This window comes from Cervus elaphus, chromosome 14, assembly GCF_910594005.1.
Source record: "Cervus elaphus chromosome 14, mCerEla1.1, whole genome shotgun sequence".
Classification (NCBI taxonomy): Eukaryota; Metazoa; Chordata; class Mammalia; order Artiodactyla; family Cervidae; genus Cervus; species Cervus elaphus.
Genome location: NC_057828.1, coordinates 6,596,600 through 6,619,529, shown reverse-complemented (window position 1 = coordinate 6,619,529; position 22,930 = coordinate 6,596,600). Strand labels below are relative to the sequence as shown.

Here is a 22,930-nt window from a genome sequence, read left to right as displayed (position 1 = left end):
TAATTTTGCTTTAACAGGAGGGTCTTGGTCCAAAGCCAGTTTACTAGCTCTGTTTTCAGGGAGGAAGTCTAGAGTACTTCTGGTATATTTTTCTGTTGTTTATCTCAGATAGAGCTTTCTTGTGCTTTTCCTATGTTCAGCTCAGTTAGATTCTGTTTTGCATCTGGTTTTATTTTGAAAACTTTAATTATATTTTTAATCCGTGTACTCATAAGAAAACTTAACATTTTACCTCAGAATTACATCTTAAAAAGATTAAGAACGTCCCTGGTGGTCCGGTGATTAAGAATCCACCTGCTAACGCAGGGGCCACTGGTTCGATCCCTGGTCCGGGAAGATCCCGTATGCCGTGGGACAGCTGAGCCCCTGTGCCACGACTCTGAGCCCGAGCTCTAGAGCCGGCACTCCGCGTCAGGAGGAGCCAGGACGTTGAGAAGGCCATGCACAGCAGTGAAGAGTAGCCCCCAGGTGCCACAACCAGAGAAAGCCTATGTGCAGCAGTGAGGATCCAGCAGAGCCAAATAAAGAAGTAAAATCATTTTTAAAATCCTTAAAAATGTTTTAAAGAAGACAGTTGTTCATTAAAGAACTGCAGTTAATAATATGGCATGTTTAAGATAGGAAATGCCTTAAGATAGTAAAACCTATAGATACCTAATTTTTATTACCTGCCAAATTTGATCTCAGAATTTTGAGTCTCTCATGCCCAAGCCTTTCAATTATGTCATTAATGTCTAGATTACAGACTGTTGCTTTCTCATATGGTTAAGTAGTATATTTTGTTTGTGGCATAGGAAAACTGGAGTGCATTTGCGCCAGACTTCAAAGAATTGGATGAAAATGTAGAATATGAAGAAAGGGAATCAGAGTTTGATATTGAAGATGAAGATAAGAGTGAGCCTGAACAGACAGGTAATATTTCTCAATTGCAGATAGTATTTCCAAAAGGAAAAATGATTGTTTTAACTCAGTACTCATTCTTAATTTGTGCTGAAAACTCATTTCAGCACTTAGTCTAATGTTTTTTTTTTTTAAGCTTGCACTTTTAATAGTGCTTTTAGAATCCTTATTTGTAAGGCATTGACTCAGAGCTTATATGGGCTTTACTAGGGCTTGAGCAGCTCTCTTAACATTTCACTTTGTATTTCCTGACTGATGACGATTAAATGAGGATTTGCATACAGCACCTTGCGAAGCCACCCATACGTGCTAGGTGCTGAGCTGCTGTTGGGTATTCTCATTTCTTTGTCAGTAACACGAAGGTAAAGAGCATGGACTCGTCAGACTGCCTTGGACAGAGTACTTATTCTTTAAATCTGGACTTCCTTATCTGTAAAAACTGTGCCTTTTAGGGTTGTGGGGTAGAGGGCTCACAATAGTGTCTAGGTCGTAGTGAGCATTCAGATATTCTCTTCTAATAGATCGTGATCATTGTTATTTTCATCTCATGGCTTCTGAACTTCTAAATAGGAAACACCTTGAGAATAAACATGTCACTTTATAGCCCCTAGTGTATGAGCACCGGGCTTTGCGTCTGGCGGGGGTTTATGTGTGTGGAAGCGTGGCGTGCCCATTTGGCACTGTCGCTGACTGCTGGGCTTCTTGATGGTGCCAGGAATCAAGGGATTGGGATTGAGGTTAGTTCTCTCCAGCGTGAAGGTGCAGGTCCTCACTTCAGTGACATTAGATAATGTGTATACCTCAGGTGTCTTAGGAAGACTGTCAGGACCATGGGATATTTTGGGTTGTATTGGTGTGATTGGATTGTGTTGCATGGAAAAATTCCCAGACTTCTTCATAAGTTGTTTCTTCCTCCCATCTCCTGGGCACACTGCACATGCCTTTATTGTAGCACTCACTTTGTGGAACCAAAATTATCCGTTTCTGTCCATCTCCTCAGTTAGATTGCTGGGGCTTTTTACAAAAAAACTGTTCCCAACTTTCTGGGGCAGTGCTGTATTCCCAGTGTCTAGCATATGGTGGAAGTTCCGCACGTATTTGCTAAACGACTAACTTAAATGCCTGATTTTCCTCCTCTGTTTCTCCTGGATTTCAGTTTATGAAAATCGTAAGTGGCATGTAAAAAGCAGCTTCTCACAGCTTTCCGCTTCTCACAGCTCTACTGTGCTTCTGCCCTGCAGGGGCTGACGCTGCGGAGGACGAGGAGGTGGATGTCACCAGCGTGGACCCCATCGCAGCCTTCTGCAGCAGGTGAGCTGCCATGGAGGCCAGGCCTCAGGGTGCGCCTGCTCCTCAGTCTCTGGTTGTGCTGCTCAGCCCCCACTGTCCTTCAGTCCCATCTGCCTTTAGGCTCAGAGTTAACGCCTTTGATGTGCAAGAAATCCCTTCCGTTCTCCCTTGATAGAAGATCTTAAGGAAGTGAAATAATTAATTTTATACCGTTTACTTTTACTACTGATTGTATCATATTGTTTGATTTTCTTTTATCCATCCTTGGCTTTCATGAAATTGTAGGTCCGTACCTGTTGCTTATGGTTAGATGATTTTGCCCTAGAGGAAGGGTTCATGGTTTAAGCAACTTTCTCCTCTTTTTTCCTATCCCTTTTCTGATCCTGTTCCAAATAGTGATGAAGAACTGGAAGATTCAAAGGCTCTATTATATTTACCCATTGCCCCTGAGGTAGAAGACCCAGAAGAAAATCCTTATGGCCCCCCACCGGATGCAGTCCAAACCTCCTTGATGGACGAAGGGGCTAGTTCAGAGAAGAAGAGGCAGTCTTCAGCAGATGGGTCCCAGCCACCTAAGAAGAAACCCAAAACTACCAATATTGAACTGCAAGGAGTACCAAATGATGGTAAGGGCCGCATTTCCTCTCTCCCACCTGATTGACCCCCTCTCCAGAACAGCCTGGTAAATTTCCTTTCTGGGTGATATTCCCTTAAAGGAATTTTTCCCTGAGTCTTTTTTGTAGTGTTTCACAACTTGGTAACAATTTATCTGCTTTCACTTCTCTTTTAAAATGGGGAGATTCTGCCCTCAATATTTTTCCTAAGATAACAGGCTTTAAGTCATCTGACATCTGGATCAGTTTGTTTAAATATCAGTCTTCCTCTACCTCTCCTCCCAAATTCTCATTAGGTGGTAAAGTATCAATACTGGTCAGACCTGGACAGTCTTAATTCTAGAAGCCTTTTTAATCACATGGTAGAGTCTGGATTCTTACCTTGCTCTACTGAGTTCCAAAGCCCATTCACTTTCTGCTTTCATGTGCCAGTGCGAACATGTGCATTCCTGTTCTGACTGTGTGACAAAGTGTCAGTGGGTCTTTGATCTCCCTTTTCTATTTAGAGCTGCTTTAGCTTGGTGTGAACCACATAGGCTATGTGTGCTTTTTGGCCAAGCAACTGTTTCTCATGTAATGGCTGCTCTTTTGTAGTATTATAATTGATAAACAAAACAAACTTTTCTTCTTGTGTTAGTGGACTTGGGACACAAGAGCAAAACTCTCTGCTCGTGGGTAGGCGGCACACGTGCTCGGTTGGGGTGACGTGTGGGTTCCTTTCCATGCCTATCTGTCCTTTTACAGAAGTCCATCCACTACTGGGTGTGAAGGGGGATGGCAAATCCAAGAAGAAGCAAGCAGGCCGGCCTAAAGGATCAAAAGGTAAAGAGAAAGATTCTCCATTTAAACCGAAACTCTACAAAGGGGACAGAGGTTTACCTCTGGAAGGATCAGCGAAGGGTAAAGTGCAGGCGGAGCTCAGCCAGCCCTTGACAGGTAAGGACACATTGGGAGCACTGTCTGGCTTTCTTCGTGGCCTTGCTTTGTACAGCCCCTGACTCCGTTTAACTGCAACATTTTTTCCTTCCTTCCCTCCTTTTCCCCAGTGGCAGATAATTCTGAGTTTTAAGCTGCTGCCAAGGGCAGCTCAACCAGATTTGGCTTCATTCAGTGGCTGTTAACCTTGGGTCCATAACTAGGTTTCAGGCATCTGCATTCCCTTGATCTTCTTTTTCCCTGTCAAAAATTCTTTTTAACAGCATTAACTACCTGCTACACTTGAATAATTTCTAAATGTTAATGCCTGGTCTAGCTCTCTCTTATATCCCAAAGTCGTGCTGTGCCTAACTACTTCCCAGACATCTTCCCTCCTTTTCCCCAGAAGCAGAAGATCTTTGAGTTTTAAGCTGCTGCCAAGGGCAGGCTAAATCAGATTTGGCTTAATTCAGTGGCTCTTAACCTTGGGTCTGCAGCTATATTTCAGGGGCTGTCCATTCCCTTGATCTTATGTGCAAAATATTGTGTGAATATTTTTGTGGTGGAGATGCTTGTACATTTCACAGGATTCCTTTAGGAATCCATGACCCCAAAAAGGGTAGGAACCCTTGGTTTAATTAATATTTTCATCTGTGTTTGCTCCTAGGTTTTTTGTTTTGTCTCAAGTGAAAGATCCAGGCAGATAACCAGAAAAATGAGCTGCTTTATACAGCCCCTGATTGTTTAACTGTATCATCTTTTTTCTCTCTCTTCAAATTGTTCAAATTTCAGAGGTGGTGTTTTTCTCTCTCTCAGTATTCTAGAAACAATGATGGAGTTGTTAGTAGTACTGTCATGTTAAGGAAGAAGATGAGGTTTTTTTTTTTTTTTTAAAAAAAAGATTATACAAAAGACAAACTTTGTAGCTTCTTAATACCTAAGCTTCTTGATACTTACTGAGTTTTCTCACTTTCATAGGTTTGAGGGATTGTTATTGGAGGATGGAGAACAGTTTCAGTTTCCTATCAAATACTTGTGAATCTAGGCTAAAGGGTATTTTGTTTGGAAAATAGTAATCAACTTAGGATTTAATTCTACTCAAACATTGTTAGGTTTTGGAAACTTTTTTTTAGGCATTGCTTTAGTTGACACAGTATTCTCAGTTTTCTGTGGCTAGGTCTATAAATTCAGAGGCAGGACTAACAATAATCAGTGGTTATATTTGAGGGGATTTTTCCACCATATTAAAAATTTTAATTGTGTTAATCCAAATGTGATGATATGTACTAGAATGCAAACCAGAATTCCTTAAGCCAGTTTATCATTGTGAACATGAATTCTCTTTTACAGAGAAGCTGAAACAGACTCAGTGACTCATCATTTTGGGTATCCCCCCTCAAATTCACTAGATTTTCACAGTCCTACACCATCCCACTAGGGCACTAGCATTTTCCCCCCAACAACAGTATTTATGGTACTCAACTGATTATCACCTCCACATTCAGTTCATTTAGGGCCATGTCTATATATTTTAAACAATAGCTGAGAACAAGTTATATGGGTATTACTAACAAAGATTGCAGGTCAGTAATTGACTAATGTAAATAAAAATGATCCTTCCATAACCCATTTTTTGCATAAGCTGATGCTACTACAGAAGAAACTATTGAAAGTTTAAATCAATTTCCCTGGCCCCAAAAGCTAAATTGCTTCAGGATGATTTAAAATGTTGGCAAACATGTTGAATTAATTGAAATACTCTGACACAGTTTCCCAGCATCTTCAGAATCTGTATGTAATTAACCATTTGCTCTTTAGTACTAAGTATATGGTAAATAAACTATTTAAAGTTTTTAAAAATCAGATTTTTCTTATGGTCATTAATAGTAACTAAATATTTTTGGCATTTTCCAACTTGGGCTTTTGTCAAAGGTCCCATGAAGTACTCTATGTGTTATAGTGCAGCGTATTAGAGCAGTGGTGTTTTTCAGCTATGCTTCAAAAACATCTAAATAACACTGAAAATCAGAATGTTGCAAAGTTTATTTAGCCCTAAATGCTAAAATACTTCATTGAATACTAAAAATACTGCATTGAAATTTTGAGCCAGGTGTAAAATACTTAGTGTTTGCACATGTCAGTTTTTCAGAGCTCCTTCTAGCAAGAGTGGTTATCATTATCAAGGGCCTGGTAGGAGTTTATTCCCATTCAGCTGACAAGGTTAAAAGAGGGTTAAAACCTCGTTAAAGGCTAAAACTTGTGTCTTGAAATAGCAGGGTGCTTCAGACTGTATTTTTATTTTCTACATCATTGTTATTAGGCACTTCATTGGTCAGCCTTAAATAGAGGCAGCTATTTTAATGACTTCATCCTTTCAAAGGACTAGGGGAGACTTGTACATGACAAGGCCAGAGTGAAGATGTGCTTTCTTGTAACACAGACCAAAGAACTGCCTAGATTACTGCAAACATTTTACCAGCTTCTCACGATCATACTGTTTGGGGTTCTCAAGGAAAGAATGCTGAAGTGGTTTGCCATTCCCTTCTCCAGTGCACCAGGTTTCGTCAGAACTCTCCACCCTGACCCATCCATCTTGGGTGGCTCATAGCTTTACTGAGTTACACAAGGTTGTGGTCCAGGTGATCATTTTGGTTAGTTTTCTGTGATGGTGGTTCTGTGGGCCATGGTATTAAAGTTCTTATTTTTTCTGTCTGCCCTCTGATGAATGAGGATAAGAGACTTGTGCAGGATTCCTGATGGGAGGGACTGACTGTGGGGAAAACTGGATCTTGCTCTGGTGGGCACTTGAGAGTGAAAAAACTGGCTTTTAAAACTCAACTTTCAAAAAACTAAGATCATGGCATCTGATCCTATCACTTCATGGCAAACAGATGGGGAAACAATGGAAACAGTGACAGACTTTATTTTTGGGGGCTCCAAAATCAATGCAGACAGTGAATGCAGCCATGAAATTAAAAGATTCTTGCTCCTTGGAAGAAAAACTGTAACAAACCTAGGCAGTATATTAAAAAGCAGAGACATCACTTTGCAGACAAAGGTCTATATAGTCAAAGCTATGGTTTTTCCAGCAGTCACATACAGATTTGAACCATAAAGAAGGCTGAATGCCAAAGAATTGATGCTTTCAAACTGTGGTGCTGGAGAAGACTCTTGAGAGTCCCTTGGACTGCAAGGAGATCAAACCAGTCAATGCTAAAGGAAATCAGTCCTGAATATTCATTGGAAGGACTGATGCTGAAGCTCCAATACTTTTGCCACCTGGTGTGAAGACCCGACTGATTGGAAAAGATCCTGATGCTGGGAACGATTGAGGGCAAGAGAAAAAGGGGATGACAGGATGCAATGGTTGGGTGGCATCATTGACTCAGTGGACAAGAGCAAACTCTGGGAGATAGTGAAGGACAAGGAAGCCTGGCATGCTGCAGTCCGCGGGGTTGTAAAGAGTCGGACAGGACTGAGCAACTGAAGAACAACATGATTGTGTACATTGCATACTTGCTTGAATAATCTATACTTCCTTCTTCCCATCTTCTTCTCTTGCCTTGGTCCCTTGGCCTTTTCCTATATGGAAATCTCTGAAATGGCCAGATAAAACCCCAGAGTATGCTGAGGAACAGGATCATTAAAAAGCCTCAAAGGGGCATTGTGGTTTAGTGCCAGCCCTTCCTAAGAGGGCCTTAGCCACTAGCTGCCGTGTGGATCTTTGTGAAAACGGTGACTCTGGGGGAGAGTGCTGACATTGAATATCGTAGTGGGCCATCAGAGGTCTCAGTTTCAAGACAACCTGTCGTATCTTTTATGTGGATTTCGTTGGGTGGGGCTTCATCCAGTACCATTTAATTGGAGGGCCCAGAGGCTGGCTGACACATGCTGTTGATTTTCGCGGGGCTCCCCATGGCCTTTGAGGTAATAAAAACTCATGTCTCACGTTCTTCCACACCTTGGAGGTTTTCATTAAAGAAGCAGCATGCTGTCATTGTGGATTTTCTACCAGATACTAAGAAATGAATCCTGATCCTCAGTGGCTGAGGCAGAACCATCCTTAAAGATCAGTTCATTCTGATGGGTGTACAGTATTTGCATATTCAGTGCTTTGTGGACTTTCCTTCCCCACAAATGCCCTAGTTTTGCATTAGAGCCAAATTGTTTGAAGGCAGGATTATAAGTGTAGGCTACCGCTCAAGTTGGATAAATGTCAGCTGTTTGTTACTATCTATGATTGATCAGTTAACTGAAGAAACCGTCCAGTGAGCCCTGATTAGTCCTGACAAAGCTGCTGTAGTCTGTTGCATGTTGTAACAGGAGATTATGCATTTCAGGGGACACTTGGAAGACTAATAGAGCACCAGTAGACGTAACTAGCCATCTGGAATCTGGGGCTCAAAAATTCTTCCATGTCAAACAGCTCATCAGTGTTGGATAGGACCAGTGGACCCACACCCATGACAACACACCTTCTGTGGTAGGGCCCGTCAGTGAAGCTTGAGGGAAACCCTGAACTGGGAACTCACAGAAAGTCTGTACCAACATTGCTCCATCTGTCAGATTTCCTCCTAGTTACCTTACACTCTCCAGAGGACAGTCTTCAGGATCAAAAGTTGAGATGTGAGCAGAACCACCAGAGTCCCTGTTGCCCCGTGACCACTCAGGGGCTCCCCAAGAAGTAGGGCTCCTTGGCAGTGAGCACCATCAGCAGTGACGGTGACAAAGCTGTGGTCTGTCATGCACGGGGTCTAAAGGCCTTGTGGGACGGCGGGCCTGAAGGGCGTGGGATGGTGCTTGCTCTCGAGGGAGGCAGAGGCCAGGCTGAGTGGAGGGTCACCTCTGAGGCCCCCAGGCCCCCTCAGGTTCCCCTGCCTGTGGTTCTGGCCCCACAGCCTGGGCCTCTGAACCATGTCTTGGTCATTTAGTGAGTCTGATGGTTTTAAATGGTTGGGAGGGGCTTTCCCCCAGCCCTTTTCCTTTATAAACTTGATAGTCTCTCAAAGACTAATCTATGAATTCCTGCTAGGATCAGAGTTTTAGATGGCTAGTTGGGTATTCTTTCTGTGTGGTCTTACTATCTGACTAAGGTAATGCTTGAAAATTAATATCCAGTGTTTTCTAGGCTACCCTGGCTTGGCTGCTTTGGGGAGGTACCAATAGCAGCTGTTCACTATGAGCTGAATTTTTGTTAATTTTTTATCACTGGAGATTTCTGTTGTGTTGCAGCTAAATAACACTTGGGGCAAATTTTGATTCACCTGGGGGTCTGCTTTTTTGCTGCTCTGTGTGTCTTACCTTCCTCATAGATGTGCTGCTCTACGTTTGTTGCCTGATGCCTCAACAAGCTTTGTTTTTGGTCTGTTCACAGGAAAGAGGGCAATAAGAAAAAATATTAACTGACCTCAGATAAGCAGTATAATGTAGCTTATTGATCATCTTGAGTGCCCGTTATAAAATACCCAACACTTTTTCCTCTCATGATTTAGGCTTAAAATGTCAGTGTTGTGTCTTGTTTTTAAACTTAAAATTAGATTGGTCAGAGTACCTGTGGGAATGATCAGGAAAGCTAACCTTAAAGTATTTAAAGTCCTGTGGAGTAGATTCTTTAATCTCAGATTATTTAAAAAATCAAGAGGTTAATCACTACATTTTATGTTGAAAGATCTGAAAAGCTTAAATATACCTCTGGGGCTTCCCAGGTGGCTCAGTGATAACAGTCGACTTGCCAATGCAGAAGACATGGGTTCCATCCCAGATGTGGAAAGGTCCCTTGGAGAGGGAAATGGCGGCCCACTCCGGTATTCCTGCCTGGAGATATTTTTAACACGTGGCACCCAGGAGAGGTTTAGTCTGTTCTCAGGCAAAGTGGAATTTATTTTTATTGCCAGTTTTCATATGTGCTTGCACTTTAAAAATCAGGTTAAAAGCAAATTATAAGTGGGTACTCTTATTTTTATTTTTTTAATAGCTTGGGCAATTATTTTAAACCATTTTCTCTTCAAGTAGCATGTTCTGCATTCCAGATGACACTGGGAGGACTTTCTTCACCTTGTTCTCTTTTTCCACTTCTTAGTTAATATTTCACAACAGCCCATTTAAGGATGTCCTTCAGAGATTGAACAGCTTCTGTGGAGTGACCAGGGAAGTGTTCATTTCACTATTTAGGGTTTTATTTATTGATCAGTTGTTGGTGCACAGAAATGCCAGTAGTGGTTTTCATTAACATTTCACCATATTCTGCATTCTGAGGAGCTGAGAGTGTCACTTAAGGAACAGGGGTGTTTGAAAAAGGATGTTTTGCTCATCGTTAATCATTTAATGGTGAATTAGTCTAATGTGTGAAAGATTGAAAGATGCAGTACCCTAGAATTTCCTTTCCTTTGCTTACTTCTCTTTTTGAAATATGAAGCATTATTAACACCTTGGAGAATGGTTAGCAGCTTGAAATGTGTAGAAGTCTGATCATTTTGCCCTTTTTTCTCCCTCCGGGGGCAACACTGAGAAAAGTCCTGGGGGCATGGTTTGGGATATGAATTATTTGTTGCTTCAGTAAAGGGTAATTGGGAGTTGCAGTTGGTTTTAACTTAAAGTGGAGGGGTGGGGAGTTCTTAGCTCATGTTTGCTTGGAATGCATCTTCTAGCATCCATCAGTATTTCTGTTCTTGAAAGTAACTGGTCTAAGTTGATACTAAAGAAATCTTTTTATTTCTAATCTCTTTAGCAGGAGGAGCAATCTCAGAACTGTTATGAAGACCCTTGAAGTTCTTCATTCTTCCCTGCTTTGCCATCATGTGGCCTCTGGACACTGTGGTCAGTCATCTGAGATTGACTTTAATTTAAAACAAAGGCCTGTGTCTTCCACCCAGGAGGTGGAAGGAGTGAATTTTATGTTTGAATGAAGAAGTGAATTATGGAAGAAGAGTATATGTCCCTTCCCTTTCAAGCCTAAGTCCAAATAGACTCTCAGGAATGAGGATTTGTGAAGACATCACGCAGGAGTTTGGCTCCTGAAATCTGAGTGCTCGTTCTGTTGCTGGAGGAGGTTGCCGGTCTGCTCGTCTGTCTGCCCTGTGCCTGGCATCGTTGCGGCTTCTCACGTCCTCTCTCCTGCTTGCCTTCGCTCCTCAGTGCATGTCCTTGAGTGACTTATTTTTACCTGAAATTTTGCTGCCTGTATCCTAGAAAAAACTTCTGTTTGCACATTCTTTCTTCCATTTTTAAAGTTACCTACTCACCAGATACCTCCTATATTTCCATATTCTGTTACAAAGGATGGGCAGAAAAGAAGGTGCTTGAAAGATTTCAGATTTTCTGAGAGAGAGATAAGAAAGGGCCCCTCTTTTTAACATCCTGTAACATTTTGCTCAAGAAGCTGGGCTGTGAGAGGGTCAGGGTTTTTCTTGGTTTTCTTTTCATTGCATGTTTCTCTGCAGTTCATTCAATCATGGTTTATGAAGATAGCTAGTTTCATTTGTCTCCAGCAAAGAATCATTAGTAGTTTATATTGCTTTACCTATACTGGCTTCCAGAGACAAAAACAAACCGGGGTGTCTCTCAACAAGCTTATTTTATACTGGGGTGGGGGAATCTATGCAAGGACTAAAATAAAACCATCCATAATCAAAGCAGCAACACCACAAATAAAAAATCAAGGAACATTTTTTTATCGGTGCTTGTGGACATCTGTCCTTCCCACCAGTCATCATGTTTCCCCTCCTTATGTCCACGCTCCTTTTCCTTCCTACATGTTTCCAGTCACTTCCTTTCTGTGAAAGGTTGCTTAGCTTTTAAAAATTTTTTAATTTTTGCTTCTGCTGTTCTTTGTATAAAAAGTAGCAAATTGGATGGATGTGTCCACCAGGTGTTTGAAATTCTCTGAAAACCCACAGTGAAGAAACCAGGTGTGGAGAAGGTTGTCCAGCTCCTCTGAGTAGAGCTTTGAGCTGACTGGAAGTGCTCAGTCTGGATCATCATTTTCACGGTATTTTCAAAGGAGAGTTAAACACTGCTTATTGGGAAATCTCTGTTGGTTGGTGGTTGCTTCAATAGGTAGCCAAACAAGTTGATTGCTTTTTGGATTTTAGCGTAGCAATCAGAGTAGAACACATCAGCAAGAGCCTCTTCCATTCCGTCTCTAGAACCAAAATGTTCAGTAGTTGAAGAGCTCTCCCTGAACCAGTGGCCAAATGTCTATATTTTTAGATGCCACTGCCTTTTCCTCAGATGCTCCTTTTGTGAATTTCATTTCCTATTTCATATCAGACCAGTGGTTGAGATTGGTAGGTGGGTCACTAGGCATGTTTTTGTTTTGTAGACATTATTTCCATTTCGTTTCTCGCTACACTGTACACGGCAGCAGTATGCAAACTGTGATACAGGTGGCCTCTGCCTTACTTCTGCAAAGTAGCTGGTGTCCTCTGCCTGAGCATTTGGATGTTCGGGCTCTGTCCACCTCCTGAGAAAAATCAACGTCAGCCCTGCCAGAGCGTCTGGTAGCAGCTCCTAATAATTATTTATGCTTCTGGAATTGTTTTCGGCTCCTGAAACCTTGTGTCCATTTCAGTTTGATTCTCTGGATTTGTACAATATATGCATATTCTTTTTTCCCTTCTGTCACCTCCCATCCCCTCAGCGTTTTGTAATGTCCTGTAGTTTTGTATGAGAGGAGACTTAGCCTCGGGTACTTCTTGCTGAAGCTTTAATGCTTTGTAAATAAAATCGGATGTTTATTAAAGAACAGGTGTAGGTGTTTGCTTGTAGACAACTGATCACTTCTGAAAGTCACCAGCCTCTTCACTGTGTGCAACAGAAAATACAGCTTACTTGGTTGATGTTATTAATAGATCTCTATATGGAAATAGAGAACTGGAAGGGCTGAGAGGCGGCCTGGTAGTCTAGATATCTGCCTCTGGACAATATTATATTAAATAAGCAAAGTACATTAGTGTCAGATCCTTTAGGAGTGACCTCTCTTCAGATTCTTTTGCTCAGTAAGTGTGTGACTACACTACAGAGGCCACAGTGCTAGGAGACATTCCAGAGCTTACGAAAAACACTTGTAAAGAAGCTCCTGCCTTCCAGGGATCTTAAAGTAACTGCAGATAAATTCCTCTTCATTAGCACTCTTTCTGCCTAAATTAAACAGCTTTGAAATCCACTGACTACTTACTGTCTCCAAAAGAGTAAGAATATGTAAGTCTTTGATTCTAATCATCTCTAAATCTGTGTCTACTTACGAATCTTCCCTGTTATGTGACTGAGAGTCTTTTGACATCACAGCTGTTTCCTAGCAACTTTGACCCAAGTGAATTATGAGCTCCTTCCCTGTTTTGTGGGGTGGAGGGACTAGACTGAAAGGCAGGGGCATTTAGGGATCCTCTCCCCCAGAATGTATCTTTTGGTACCCTTGGGAAGGAAGAGTGCCTACAAGTGAGAAACTGCATTTAATATTGCCTGTCTTGCTACGCATTGATTGTAGAAGACCTCGTGGCCCTTGCCTTCATGAATTTTCATTTCTCTTTAACATTCCTTACACATGAAGAGTGTTTCACACTTTACAAAGTGTTTTCATGTGCAGTTTATCATTTGATGCTCAAAGTGACCTTCCTGAAATAGGCAAGGAGTTCTTAATTTACAAAGGAGGAAACAAATTCAGGAAGAGGAAGTCACTTGCATCTTAGTCCAGAGTCCTTAATCCTTTTAATAGGTTTAGGAGCATTTAAAGGTGATGATGGCTTAATTCAAATTAATCCTCTCTTTAGAGTCGGTATTTGATTTCTTATTTGGTCAGATTTAATGGAGGTTTTGAAATTCCGATCCCACAATTTGGAAAGGGTGAGGAACAGTATAGCTTCAGTGAGCATTGAAGTTATTTGGAAATTGAGCTTCTGAAGCCTTTTTATCTGTCTTCCCAAGAGGTGGATTTAAATTCATTAAAAAGATGTGAAAAGAGGGAAGACTTTGGGAAGGTAGTCGTTAGCAAACAGATAGTAAGGCAGCAGTGCTGTGACTTTTGTCTGCCTGTGGCCTCACCTGTTAGTGAGGACTGGACTTTAATTGTAAGTTTTTATTGACAATGCATGCATCGTATCTTTTGACTTTGAAAGCTGTCTTATGTCAAAGGAATTGAGTTTTGATGTGGTGGTGGATTTAGCTGGAACACCTCAGGTGTTGGCTGAGGGTAGTGAAGTGTCTGCTAAGACATGAAGACTTTGGCCACTCGTTTCATCCTTGGGAGCCTGGTGTTGGCCTTCTGTCTACCTTTGGTGGTGACTTTACCTAAAACACTGGCCATCCCTGAGAAACTGCAAGAAGCTGTGGGGAAAGTTGTCGTCAATGCCACAACCTGTACCGTCACGTGTGGCCTTGGCTTTAAGGAAGAGACTGTCTGTGAGGTGGGCCCTGATGGAGTGAGAAGGAAGTGTAAGTCTCAGCGCCTGGAATGTCTGACCAGCTGGGTCTGCGGAATGCTCCATTTCACCGTTCTCATAGGGAAGGAGTTTAAGCTGAGCTGTCTGAGTCCAGACATCCTGGAGATCGGGCAGGAAGCTTTCCGATTCACCTGGAGACTTGCTCGGGGAATCATCTCAACTGATGATGAAGTCTTCAAACCCTTCCAAGCCAGTTCCTACTTTATAAAGTTTCAGTCCATCCAAGAGTATGACTCTGGGACCTACCAGTGTGATGTGCAGCTGTTAAAAAACTTGAGACTCGTCAAGAGGCTCTATTTTGGGCTGAGGGTCCTTCCTCCTAATTTGGTGAACCTGAATTTCAATCAGTCCCTCACTGAGCATCAGAAGTTGGTAGATGAGGGCCTGGAAGTGAGCCTGGACAACTACTCCAGGCCGCAGCCCCCACCGTGGAGGAAGAAGGTGGCCGTAGCTGTGGGAGTGGGCGTCGCCGGTGGCGTGACTGCTGGTGTGTTGGTGAGCACCGCCCTCTGTGGCGGGCTGCGGGCGGCCCACAGCAGTTCCAGCCTTGAGACCTTACAACCGTTGCTGCCCAAGGGTGGGATGCTCAGGACGCCAGACTAGGTTTTCAGGGGAGTGTTCTGGCTGCCTGCTTGTGGGCTGGCTAAGAGGCAGGCTTCCATTACCAAAGAGCTGAGCAGAGCATGTGGGGCAGGCAGCATGATGGTGGCTGTGGGCAAGTCTCTGACTGTGCGGGGTGGATCTCGCCCCGCTCTTCCCTGCCCACCAGGTGCCCGGGAACCCTGACTGCAGGCATCTCCCTACTCCTGGGACGAGCTGTGTCTTCCACGTTTGCATTAATTTCCTGCCCTTTACAGCTTGTATGCCTCCCACCGTGATCTCCCTTCTGAGCAGTATAATCATGTAGAAGGATATGATAGCTTTTCTAGTGAAAGCAGTTTTTTCCTCCTCAATAAAATAATTCACAATAACTGTATGGAGACCTAACATTTTCTGCTCTTTAGTGTAAAATTTCTTGTCAGTCGTTTAAGTTGTCTGACCATAGTCAGTCTGGTTTTGGGTTAAACTCACCAGTTTTTAGAATAGATACTGAACAAACTGCTTTGTTCGCGGCATATAACCATTTGTGGCAGAGCTGAGGGTAATGACGACTGCAGACTCGAGTGTGTAAGAGACAGTCCCTGAATCTTAGTAAGTCATTTGCCACCCTTACACCTCCCAGGTGAAGCCTCTGTGCTCAGGGCTAGATTGGATTCCTGGCGAAACATTGGATTTTTCTGCTGGTAGATTTCGCCTGAACGGTTTCTCGGCTTGCTTCCTGATCCTATCCTTCCAGCAGCTTCAGTGTCCTGAAGCTTACGTTGCTGGAGAGGTCAGGTGCATTGGTTTCTTAGAGCAGTCAGGGCCCCCTGAGGAAGGACTAGTACCTTCCTTCCGCAACAGGAAATCCAGTCTTAAGAGGTCATTCAGACTGTGTCTGAGATAACTGGCTTGGCTTATGGAACCATCAGGGAAATGGCTCTTGGGCCACCAACTGAGCTGATTTTATTTGAGAGAATTAGCATTTCTTCCCTTCACTTTGCTGTCAGTACAGACGAAGTAGCAGAAATAAGACTTGGACCAGTGATTATCTTCTCTGGCCGTATGTCTGAGTCACCCAGATAAGCTTTTGAAAAGTAAGATTCCTGAGTCCCAATCTGAGGATGCTAACTCAGTTTAAATTATGACCAATGGGTCTCTGTTATTTCTTCTATTTTAAATAAAAAATTCAAGCCCATAAAAAAGTTGAAAGTGTTGATAGCACCCGTAGACCCTTTAACTGGATTCCCTGACTGCAAACATTCTGCTCCAATTCTCTTGCTCTCTAAACACATGTTGATTTTATATAAAACACTTGAAAGTGAGTCACAGAGTGACCTTTTACCCTTTAATCATTTATGTATCTCTTAATAAGGACATTCACCTGTGTAACTACAGCGACTTCATCACATTAACAATTCCCTAATCTTATGTATAGTTGATACATCATTTCTCCCAACTTCTAAAATCTTGGAACTTTTAAAGTTTGATCCAGGGTCAAGTGAAGGTTCACGTATTACATTTGATTATTTCTCTTAAATCTTATTTTACAGCAGATCCCCTACATTTTTTTCATGACATTCATATTGAAGAGGTATTTGTCTTGCTTACATGTCCCACAATTATTTCCTCATGATTAAATTCCTGAGGAATGAATCTTAAACATTTTTGACAAGAGTCCAACAAAAATGATACGTACTTACTGCATGACCTCGGGAGGCCCAGTGTCAGGGTGACCCGCTGTTGATGGTGAGCTTGATCATTTGGTTAAGGTGGTGATTGCCAGATCTCTGCAGTGGTATACCTGTATATGTTTTCCTTGTGTAATCTGGGGGGTGATGCCTTGTGATTATCTGGTTTCAAAAAAACATTCACAGGTGTTTTGGAATCCATGATCTTTGCCTTACTACATGTTGGGGATTGCAAAATAATGGATTTTTAAACTCATTTTTGTATCTGTTGCACTGCATTTTTCTCTTAAGCGCTATTGTTTTTATTCTTTAGAGATTTCAATGGATTCTCTTTTTTATTCAGTGAATTATATATACCCCGTAATTACTGTTGTCATATTTTTGATGTTCAAATTATTCCCACTTTTGGCCAGGAGTCCCTTCAAGCCAGCTCTTTTGTCCTTTTGGTGTGGTCCCATTTGACTTTGAGCATGTCCTTGCCATGCCTCAGATGCACGCCAAACCTGAATCTCCAAGGGGCTCTGGTTCCTTTCAGTGTGGGAAGCAGTATTTAGAAACCACGGCGTGGGTGCTGGCTGTGCTTATTGCCACTGGAAGGTCACTGCTTCTAGGCCATTTGTGTGTCCTATGTATATATAAATCATGTGTTCAAAAGCATCTTTGTTTTTCAGAAGTTTTCTAGATAATTCTGGTATATAGCAAAGGCTGAGAACCACTAGCTTACACTCATGCATGGGAGTCTTTAACTATCGCTCTTATTTTGCAAAGACCTTAAAGTTTCCACACCTCCTTTCTCCCAGTCTCTATCTCAGATGGGATGTTACTCAGAAGACCTGGGTTGGTCCTCTTTCTGTGTAACGGAGCAAGCTAACTGACCCTTCGTAGTCCTCATCTTTGAAATGCATGATTGTGATGATCAAATGAGATACTGTGAGTCAAGCTGCTCTAAGCTGTGAAGTTCAGACATGTACAGGGTTGGGAAATGTCACTAATGAAGCCCATCACTTCAGTCCTGGGCACTTTGCTGAGCCAGTCAGGAGAGAGCTTGGTCTGCTTTGAAAGAGGACCATAAAACCTTAATATTACATTGATGAGGCAGGTTGAGGGGTGCAGTGTGTTCCCATTTTACAGATGGAAAGACAGACCCAAGAAGAGCTAAATAACTTCTCCAGAATTCTAGTGTAAGCCGGTAGTCAAACATGAGATGGAATATCTTACAGCTCTAGGTTTAGAGCATTCTGTACTAGTTTGAGGATGTGAGGGTACTGAATTGGGAAGAGAACAAAACCCAATTACATGCATTAGTGCAGCCTCAAACCCAACTTAGTTCTTTGAATTCTATGCATGTGGTCTGCCTCTAAAGGATCAGGAGATGCTGCCTACGATTTGGGCTCCAGAGTGGCCAGTGCTCCCAGCATCTCTTTGGGTGCAGAGTAGCAGGGGTGAAGCTGTGTGGCCTTTCAGGGGCTCACTGTCAGCCTCGGCGTCCCTGTGCCCAGCAGGCCAGGGGCAGGCCTCCGCTCACCTTGTTTTCCCTGCTGGAAGCTGTCAGGCGCAGTTAGCGCAGAGCCCTACCTGCTTCGCATTGAAAGAACCGAACACACAGCTGCCTGTGTGTCCTGCATCTCAGGTGTAATAGAAGTCGTGGCAAATGTTGAATGCAGGATAGTAGTGTAGTTGGGAAATGTGACTAGAAATTCATTCTTTAGGCTGCTGAGCCGAGGCTGGAGGCACCCACTTCCCAGAAGGGGGTCACTGTCTCTGCAGGGAGATGACTTCCCTTTGGTAACTATTAAGTCAGTACAGGTATTTCCTGCTTTTTGAAAGTTCACTTTCCACCTCTTTGGAGTTATGAGAAACCTACACTAGTACCTGTTCTCACTAGCTGAAAAATATCTGAAGAGGATTTTCCCTATTTCAAAAAAAAGGTAATTGCTTCTTTGCTTTACACCATTTCAGCTTAAGAGTTCATAGGAATACTTGACTTGTGAGCAGCAGGAGAACCTGTACCTCACATGCCTTAAAAAACAGGGGAGCTGAGAACAGCATCATTACAACGAACACGGTTTACTGCCTGCCCTGTCCGGGAGAGCCAGCAGGCAGGGAGCACGCCTGCTCTGCTCTGCGGAGCCTGCCTTAAGGTCGCTCGGCCTAACTTTTCTGCTCTCGCAGCACTGAACGAAGCAGCATGCAGTATGCGCTGTGACCCATAGAGCGGACTGTGTGGAAGGTTGAAGGTATTGGATAGAGGCCTCTGGTTAGAGAACATGACCAGGAGATACTCTTTAGTTTGAGGATAAAAACACCCACGGCTGGTGGCAGCTGCCTCCCCAGGTTGAGAAACCATCTTTATTTAAGAACTGCCTGCTACCAGAGTCAATAAATAACTACTATTACAAGAAGTGTGAGAGAGACAGGTAATAACAGATCAGTGGGAGCGGGTCCGTTTTAACAAAAGCCGAGTTAACAGCGGCCCGATGAGGCCCCAACCCTTGCCCTTGGAGCTTTTCTAAGCTATGCAGACCCTGCAAGGGGGTGTGTCGGCTGGAGTCAGGGTCAAAGCAGGGTGGACCCCGTCTGAGGGCATGAGGCTTCCTAGGACTGGGGCAGGCTATCTGACCCATCTTTTTCCCTCTTCATTTTCCTTTTATTGTCCTGCCTTCCCAAAGCCTATACATGTAGCTGGCTCCCGGGCACCTCTCTGTGGAGCTCTCCATGAAGTTCCTTAAGTGCCCGTCGGACCCCTTGTGCCGCTCCAGGGGCCTCTCCGGCCACCTCGCTCGTCTCCAGGATGAAGCCTGGTCTGACCTGAGCCAGGGAAAGAGGGCGCCACCCCTGTGCCGCAAACGCAGGCAGGAGCACCGTGCTGTCCCTCCATATAGAGGAGCCAGCAGGCGGTCACAGGACGAGCACAGAGTCCTCCAGCGGGGAAGACTCGAGGGGGTGAAACATTCTGGAGTCAGCTCGGGCTCTTGCCCAGAGGAGACCAGACCACTCCTGGGACTGCCAAGAGGCAGTGCTGGGCAGAGAATGCCTGGGGTGTGCCTCCCCCCGCAAATGACGGTGACTGCAGTCACTCCCCCGCAGTGCGGACAGGAGTGCCAAGACTTCTGTGCTGAGCACGTTTTGATTCCAAGAATGCCAGTCCTGAAGGGCACTTAGAGCATCCCCTCCAGTGATCACCTAACCCAGACCCCAAGACACAGCTGTCAGAATTCCTCACAGCCCCCTAGGAAAGGTCTCCTTGCAGACGTCTTCTCTGACGACTCTGCTGTCGTTTCATAGAAAAGAGCCCCTGGCCCACGGCCTTCCTGTTCCCTGGCACCGCTGGGCCCTGAGGCTGTGCCTGGAGAGGGCTGTCCGGCTGAGGTACCGTCGGGGCTGTGGGGCAAAGAGCAGGGTGGAGCCAGGACGGGGGCAGGGGCCCCCCTGGCCGAGCCCGGCGTGCGCAGAGCCGTCTCCCGGGCCCTGGGGCAGGCTCTGCCCTGGGTGCTCAGGCGCTCTCTGGCCACTGAGCCTTGGTTGCCGGCCGGGGCTCGGCACATGAAGGGACGGATCCCGGGTCGCGTTGTGAGCCTCGGCCCACCTCGGCGGAGGTGGTGGCAGGCCGGCCTCGGGCAGAGAGGGGCTCAGACGATGCCCCATCTCGCCTTCCGCCTGCATGCACGCTCCCGTGCGGCCACCGCCCCAAGAGGCCGTTCTGCTTCCCACGCCTGTGCGCCCTCGGGTCACCTGCCATCCCCTGCGGTCTGAGTCGGCTCTCGGCCTGCAGGAACGTCTGTTTCTGTCTTTTCTGAGTCCCCCCAAGTGAGTCCTCCCTACACAGGGCTGAGGTGTTCCTGAGGCTGAGTTTTCCTAGTTACTCATAAAAAATCCTTCCTGGGTTTCCCAGAGGGTCGGTCTCCCCCCCAGAACTAAGACTCTCGGTTGTGTCTCTGGCTTCAAGCAAGCCCAGGGCCGCAGCTGCAGCCCCCGTGGCCGGTGTCTGGACACCTGGCCCTCTGCTTCTGCCACAGTTAAGGCAACGAAGAAAGAGTCAGCGAGACCTTGGAAGGAGGTGTCCTTCTTTGAGATCCCCCTTTCCAAGAGCGGGGTACAGGCCGCCTCACAGCCATGCAGGACCAGGCTGGGCGCCAGGCCAGATTCGGGTCTCTGCAGTGGCAGGGCGGGCACGGACCTCAGCCCCCGGCACCGCGTGGGGATGACGGACAGGGGCAGGCAGGAGGGTCTGATCGGAGGGCCCGGGGGGCAGTGCCCCGGGCCGGGGACAGGGCGGTGGGTGCTGTGGTGGCACAGAGAAGGCATGTGAGCTGACACTGTTAAAAAACTGTAGTGGGTAAACATCAACACAAACCTGCCCAGTAAAATAGAGCAGGGCTTAAAAATGTTAAAAACCATAACAAAATAGAGCTCTGACTGTAAACGACAGAAACCAGGCTCAGGGCCCGTCCCCTGCGACGCCTGTCCTGCTGACCCATATGCGAAGGGTCACCTGTCACAACACAGGCTTTGGAATCTCCTGGTCATGCCTCCACTGATGCCTGCATTTGGGGAATCCCTGCCCTTGCTTTGGCCTCTTGAAGCAAGGGTAAGGGGCACAGGGGGGTCCAAGCCAGCACTGCGTGTTGAGGGCCCTGAAGAAGCCAGCTCAGGAGGCAAAGGAAGACAGGATCTCCGGCAGTCTGCACATGCCGTGGGCTGGAAGCCAGCCATGCCAATCACCCCACCGTCACCCACCGGAACCTCCTGAAGCAGGGTTTTCACAGTCCACTCTGCCCTTCTTGATCACCTTCTTAACCAGGTCATGGCCATTCAGCATGGCCCCCTTCCTCGGTAGACAAAGGACCTAGGGCCGGTGGGAGAAGAGAGCCGTTTCTGCCCCAGCCCTGGCGGGCTGTGTGACCGGAAGCAGGCCCTCCTCCTCCCAGTCTCCGCATCCTCCCCGTAGAGCAGGGGCCTGGGCACGCTGAGGTCTAAGCCTCTTCCAGCTCTGATGTGCCGGGACTGGCACCGCACCCCGAGAGCAGGCCAGGGGCCCCCTTTACTCGCGCCCTCATCTTCGGGGGAAATGCAGAACAGCACCCAAGGCCGCGTGGGGGTCGGCTCGCCCGACGGCCCGGGGCCTTCCTGGGAGCGGGCAGGGCCGCCTTTATCCTCTGGGCTTCTCGGAAGGTGCCTGACTGCAGACAGGGGATGACATCACGTTCCGCGGGATGAAGCCGGTGGGGCACAACGGCTGTCCTGCCCTGCCCAGACCCTGGACGGACCACGCAGGATGGGTCTTGGTGTGGTGGGGGACTTCCCCAAGACGAGCCCTTTAGTCACCAGCCACCTGTCGTGGCTTCTGTCACTCGAGGCGACAGGTCGGGTTGGCAGTGCTGGCTAAGAGGGTGACGTCACCTAAGGTGTGACTGCGCCTCAGGCCCAGTCTGGTGCAGCGTTCCAGCAGGAGGCCCAGCCTCTTTCCCACCCAGCAGTCGGGAACACGGCCACCCAGAGCGGCAGGGGCTCAGCTGCCGGCCTGACACCAGGACACGGGTCTCAGCCATCTGGGCGGGTGGTGGGGGCCTCCAGGGAGTCCTCGAGGACAGTGTCAGGGCCCAGCCATGCTGCCTTGCCAGAGGAGAAAGGAGAAGAGTCCCAGGTCTTCAGGTCGGGACTGCTCCTTAGACTGAGTGACGCTGCTGTGGGTGCTTTGTCCCACGTCAGCCCATTCCCGTCCATTGTTCCTGGGCTGAGGATTCTGCCGTCTGGGCCAGAGTCCATATGCAGTCCCAGAGTGCCATCTCCGCTGATACACAGATACACGTTTAACCCCCTTCTTCCTGCCTTCCATGCAGGCACCCTAGAGGGCCCAGGCATAGGGTTCAGTGTCATCATGGAAGCTACTGCCTGGTGCCTCTCGATTAAAAAAAAAATGCTTGCATGGGTTCTATCCTGTGGCAGAATATGACATATCCTACCTCCTACGAAAAGGGCTCTGTAATAAAGTCAGTGTTTGAAACCAGCCGTTCTCAGGCACAGTGCTGGACCACCTTGGCATCGGGAAGGGACTGGGGCCAGCCGGTTGTCCGTCGAGGTGGGCGCCCAGCTGTGGCAGGGAGGCAGGGTGCCGAGATCAGAGCTGCAGGTAGCCTAAGAGGACCAGCGCTGCCACGGAGTGGGTGAGGGCGGTGTCCAGATGCGGGGCTGGACAGACTGCGGAGTTCTCCACCATCATGCTGGTGCCTGAAACCAACAGGTGGGATGGGCTGAACGGGCTGGGCCTGGGCCGGCTCATCCCTGCCCCACCCTCAAGACAGAATCCAGACCTTCCCTAAGGAGACTCACAGGACTCGTTTCAGGACTGGGAGGTACCCTCAGCCCTTCTCAGCTGGGTTTTGTAGGACCTTCATTCCCAAGCATGGAGCGCACTCAGCCCTCAGGGATGTTTGGGGAGAAGGCAGGTGGCAAGGGCGGGTCAGGGCTACTCTGAACGTGGTTCCTGATGCTGCCTTTTGTCTCC

General features: G+C 46.1%; 3 protein-coding genes across 8 annotated transcripts in view; 2 read left to right on the top strand and 1 right to left on the bottom strand.

The window, feature by feature from the left end:
- RBBP5 (RB binding protein 5, histone lysine methyltransferase complex subunit) overlaps window positions 1-12,459 on the top strand; it is a 39,683-nt gene extending 27,224 nt beyond the window's left edge. For 3 of the 6 annotated variants that reach the window (XM_043923204.1, XM_043923208.1, XM_043923206.1), the window contains 5 exons: window positions 795-912; window positions 2,142-2,211; window positions 2,587-2,816; window positions 3,549-3,740; window positions 10,447-12,459. In XM_043923204.1, coding sequence (XP_043779139.1) covers window positions 795-912; window positions 2,142-2,211; window positions 2,587-2,816; window positions 3,549-3,740; window positions 10,447-10,475 — 639 coding nt within the window. In that variant the 3' untranslated portion in view covers window positions 10,476-12,459. The remainder of the gene's footprint in view (window positions 1-794; window positions 913-2,141; window positions 2,212-2,586; window positions 2,817-3,548; window positions 3,741-10,446) is intronic. The other 3 variants (XM_043923209.1, XM_043923205.1, XM_043923210.1) reach the window with 3 other exon arrangements.
- Window positions 12,460-12,604: 145 nt separating this feature from the next.
- TMEM81 (transmembrane protein 81) lies at window positions 12,605-17,082 on the top strand. Its single transcript, XM_043923211.1, has one exon. It carries the CDS (start codon window positions 13,928-13,930, stop codon window positions 14,756-14,758), a length of 831 nt encoding a protein of 276 aa, XP_043779146.1. The 5' UTR covers window positions 12,605-13,927; the 3' UTR covers window positions 14,759-17,082.
- Window positions 17,083-18,754: 1,672 nt separating this feature from the next.
- CNTN2 (contactin 2) overlaps window positions 18,755-22,930 on the bottom strand; it is a 33,309-nt gene continuing 29,133 nt past the window's right edge. Inside the window, exon 23 of the mRNA XM_043923203.1 lies at window positions 18,755-22,653. Coding sequence (XP_043779138.1) covers window positions 22,544-22,653 — 110 coding nt within the window. The 3' untranslated portion in view covers window positions 18,755-22,543. The remainder of the gene's footprint in view (window positions 22,654-22,930) is intronic.

Coding starts and splice junctions, on each gene's coding strand:
- TMEM81 (XM_043923211.1), top strand. CDS start 13,928: ATGAAGACTTTGGCCACTCGTTTCATCCTTGGGAGCCTGGTGTTGGCC.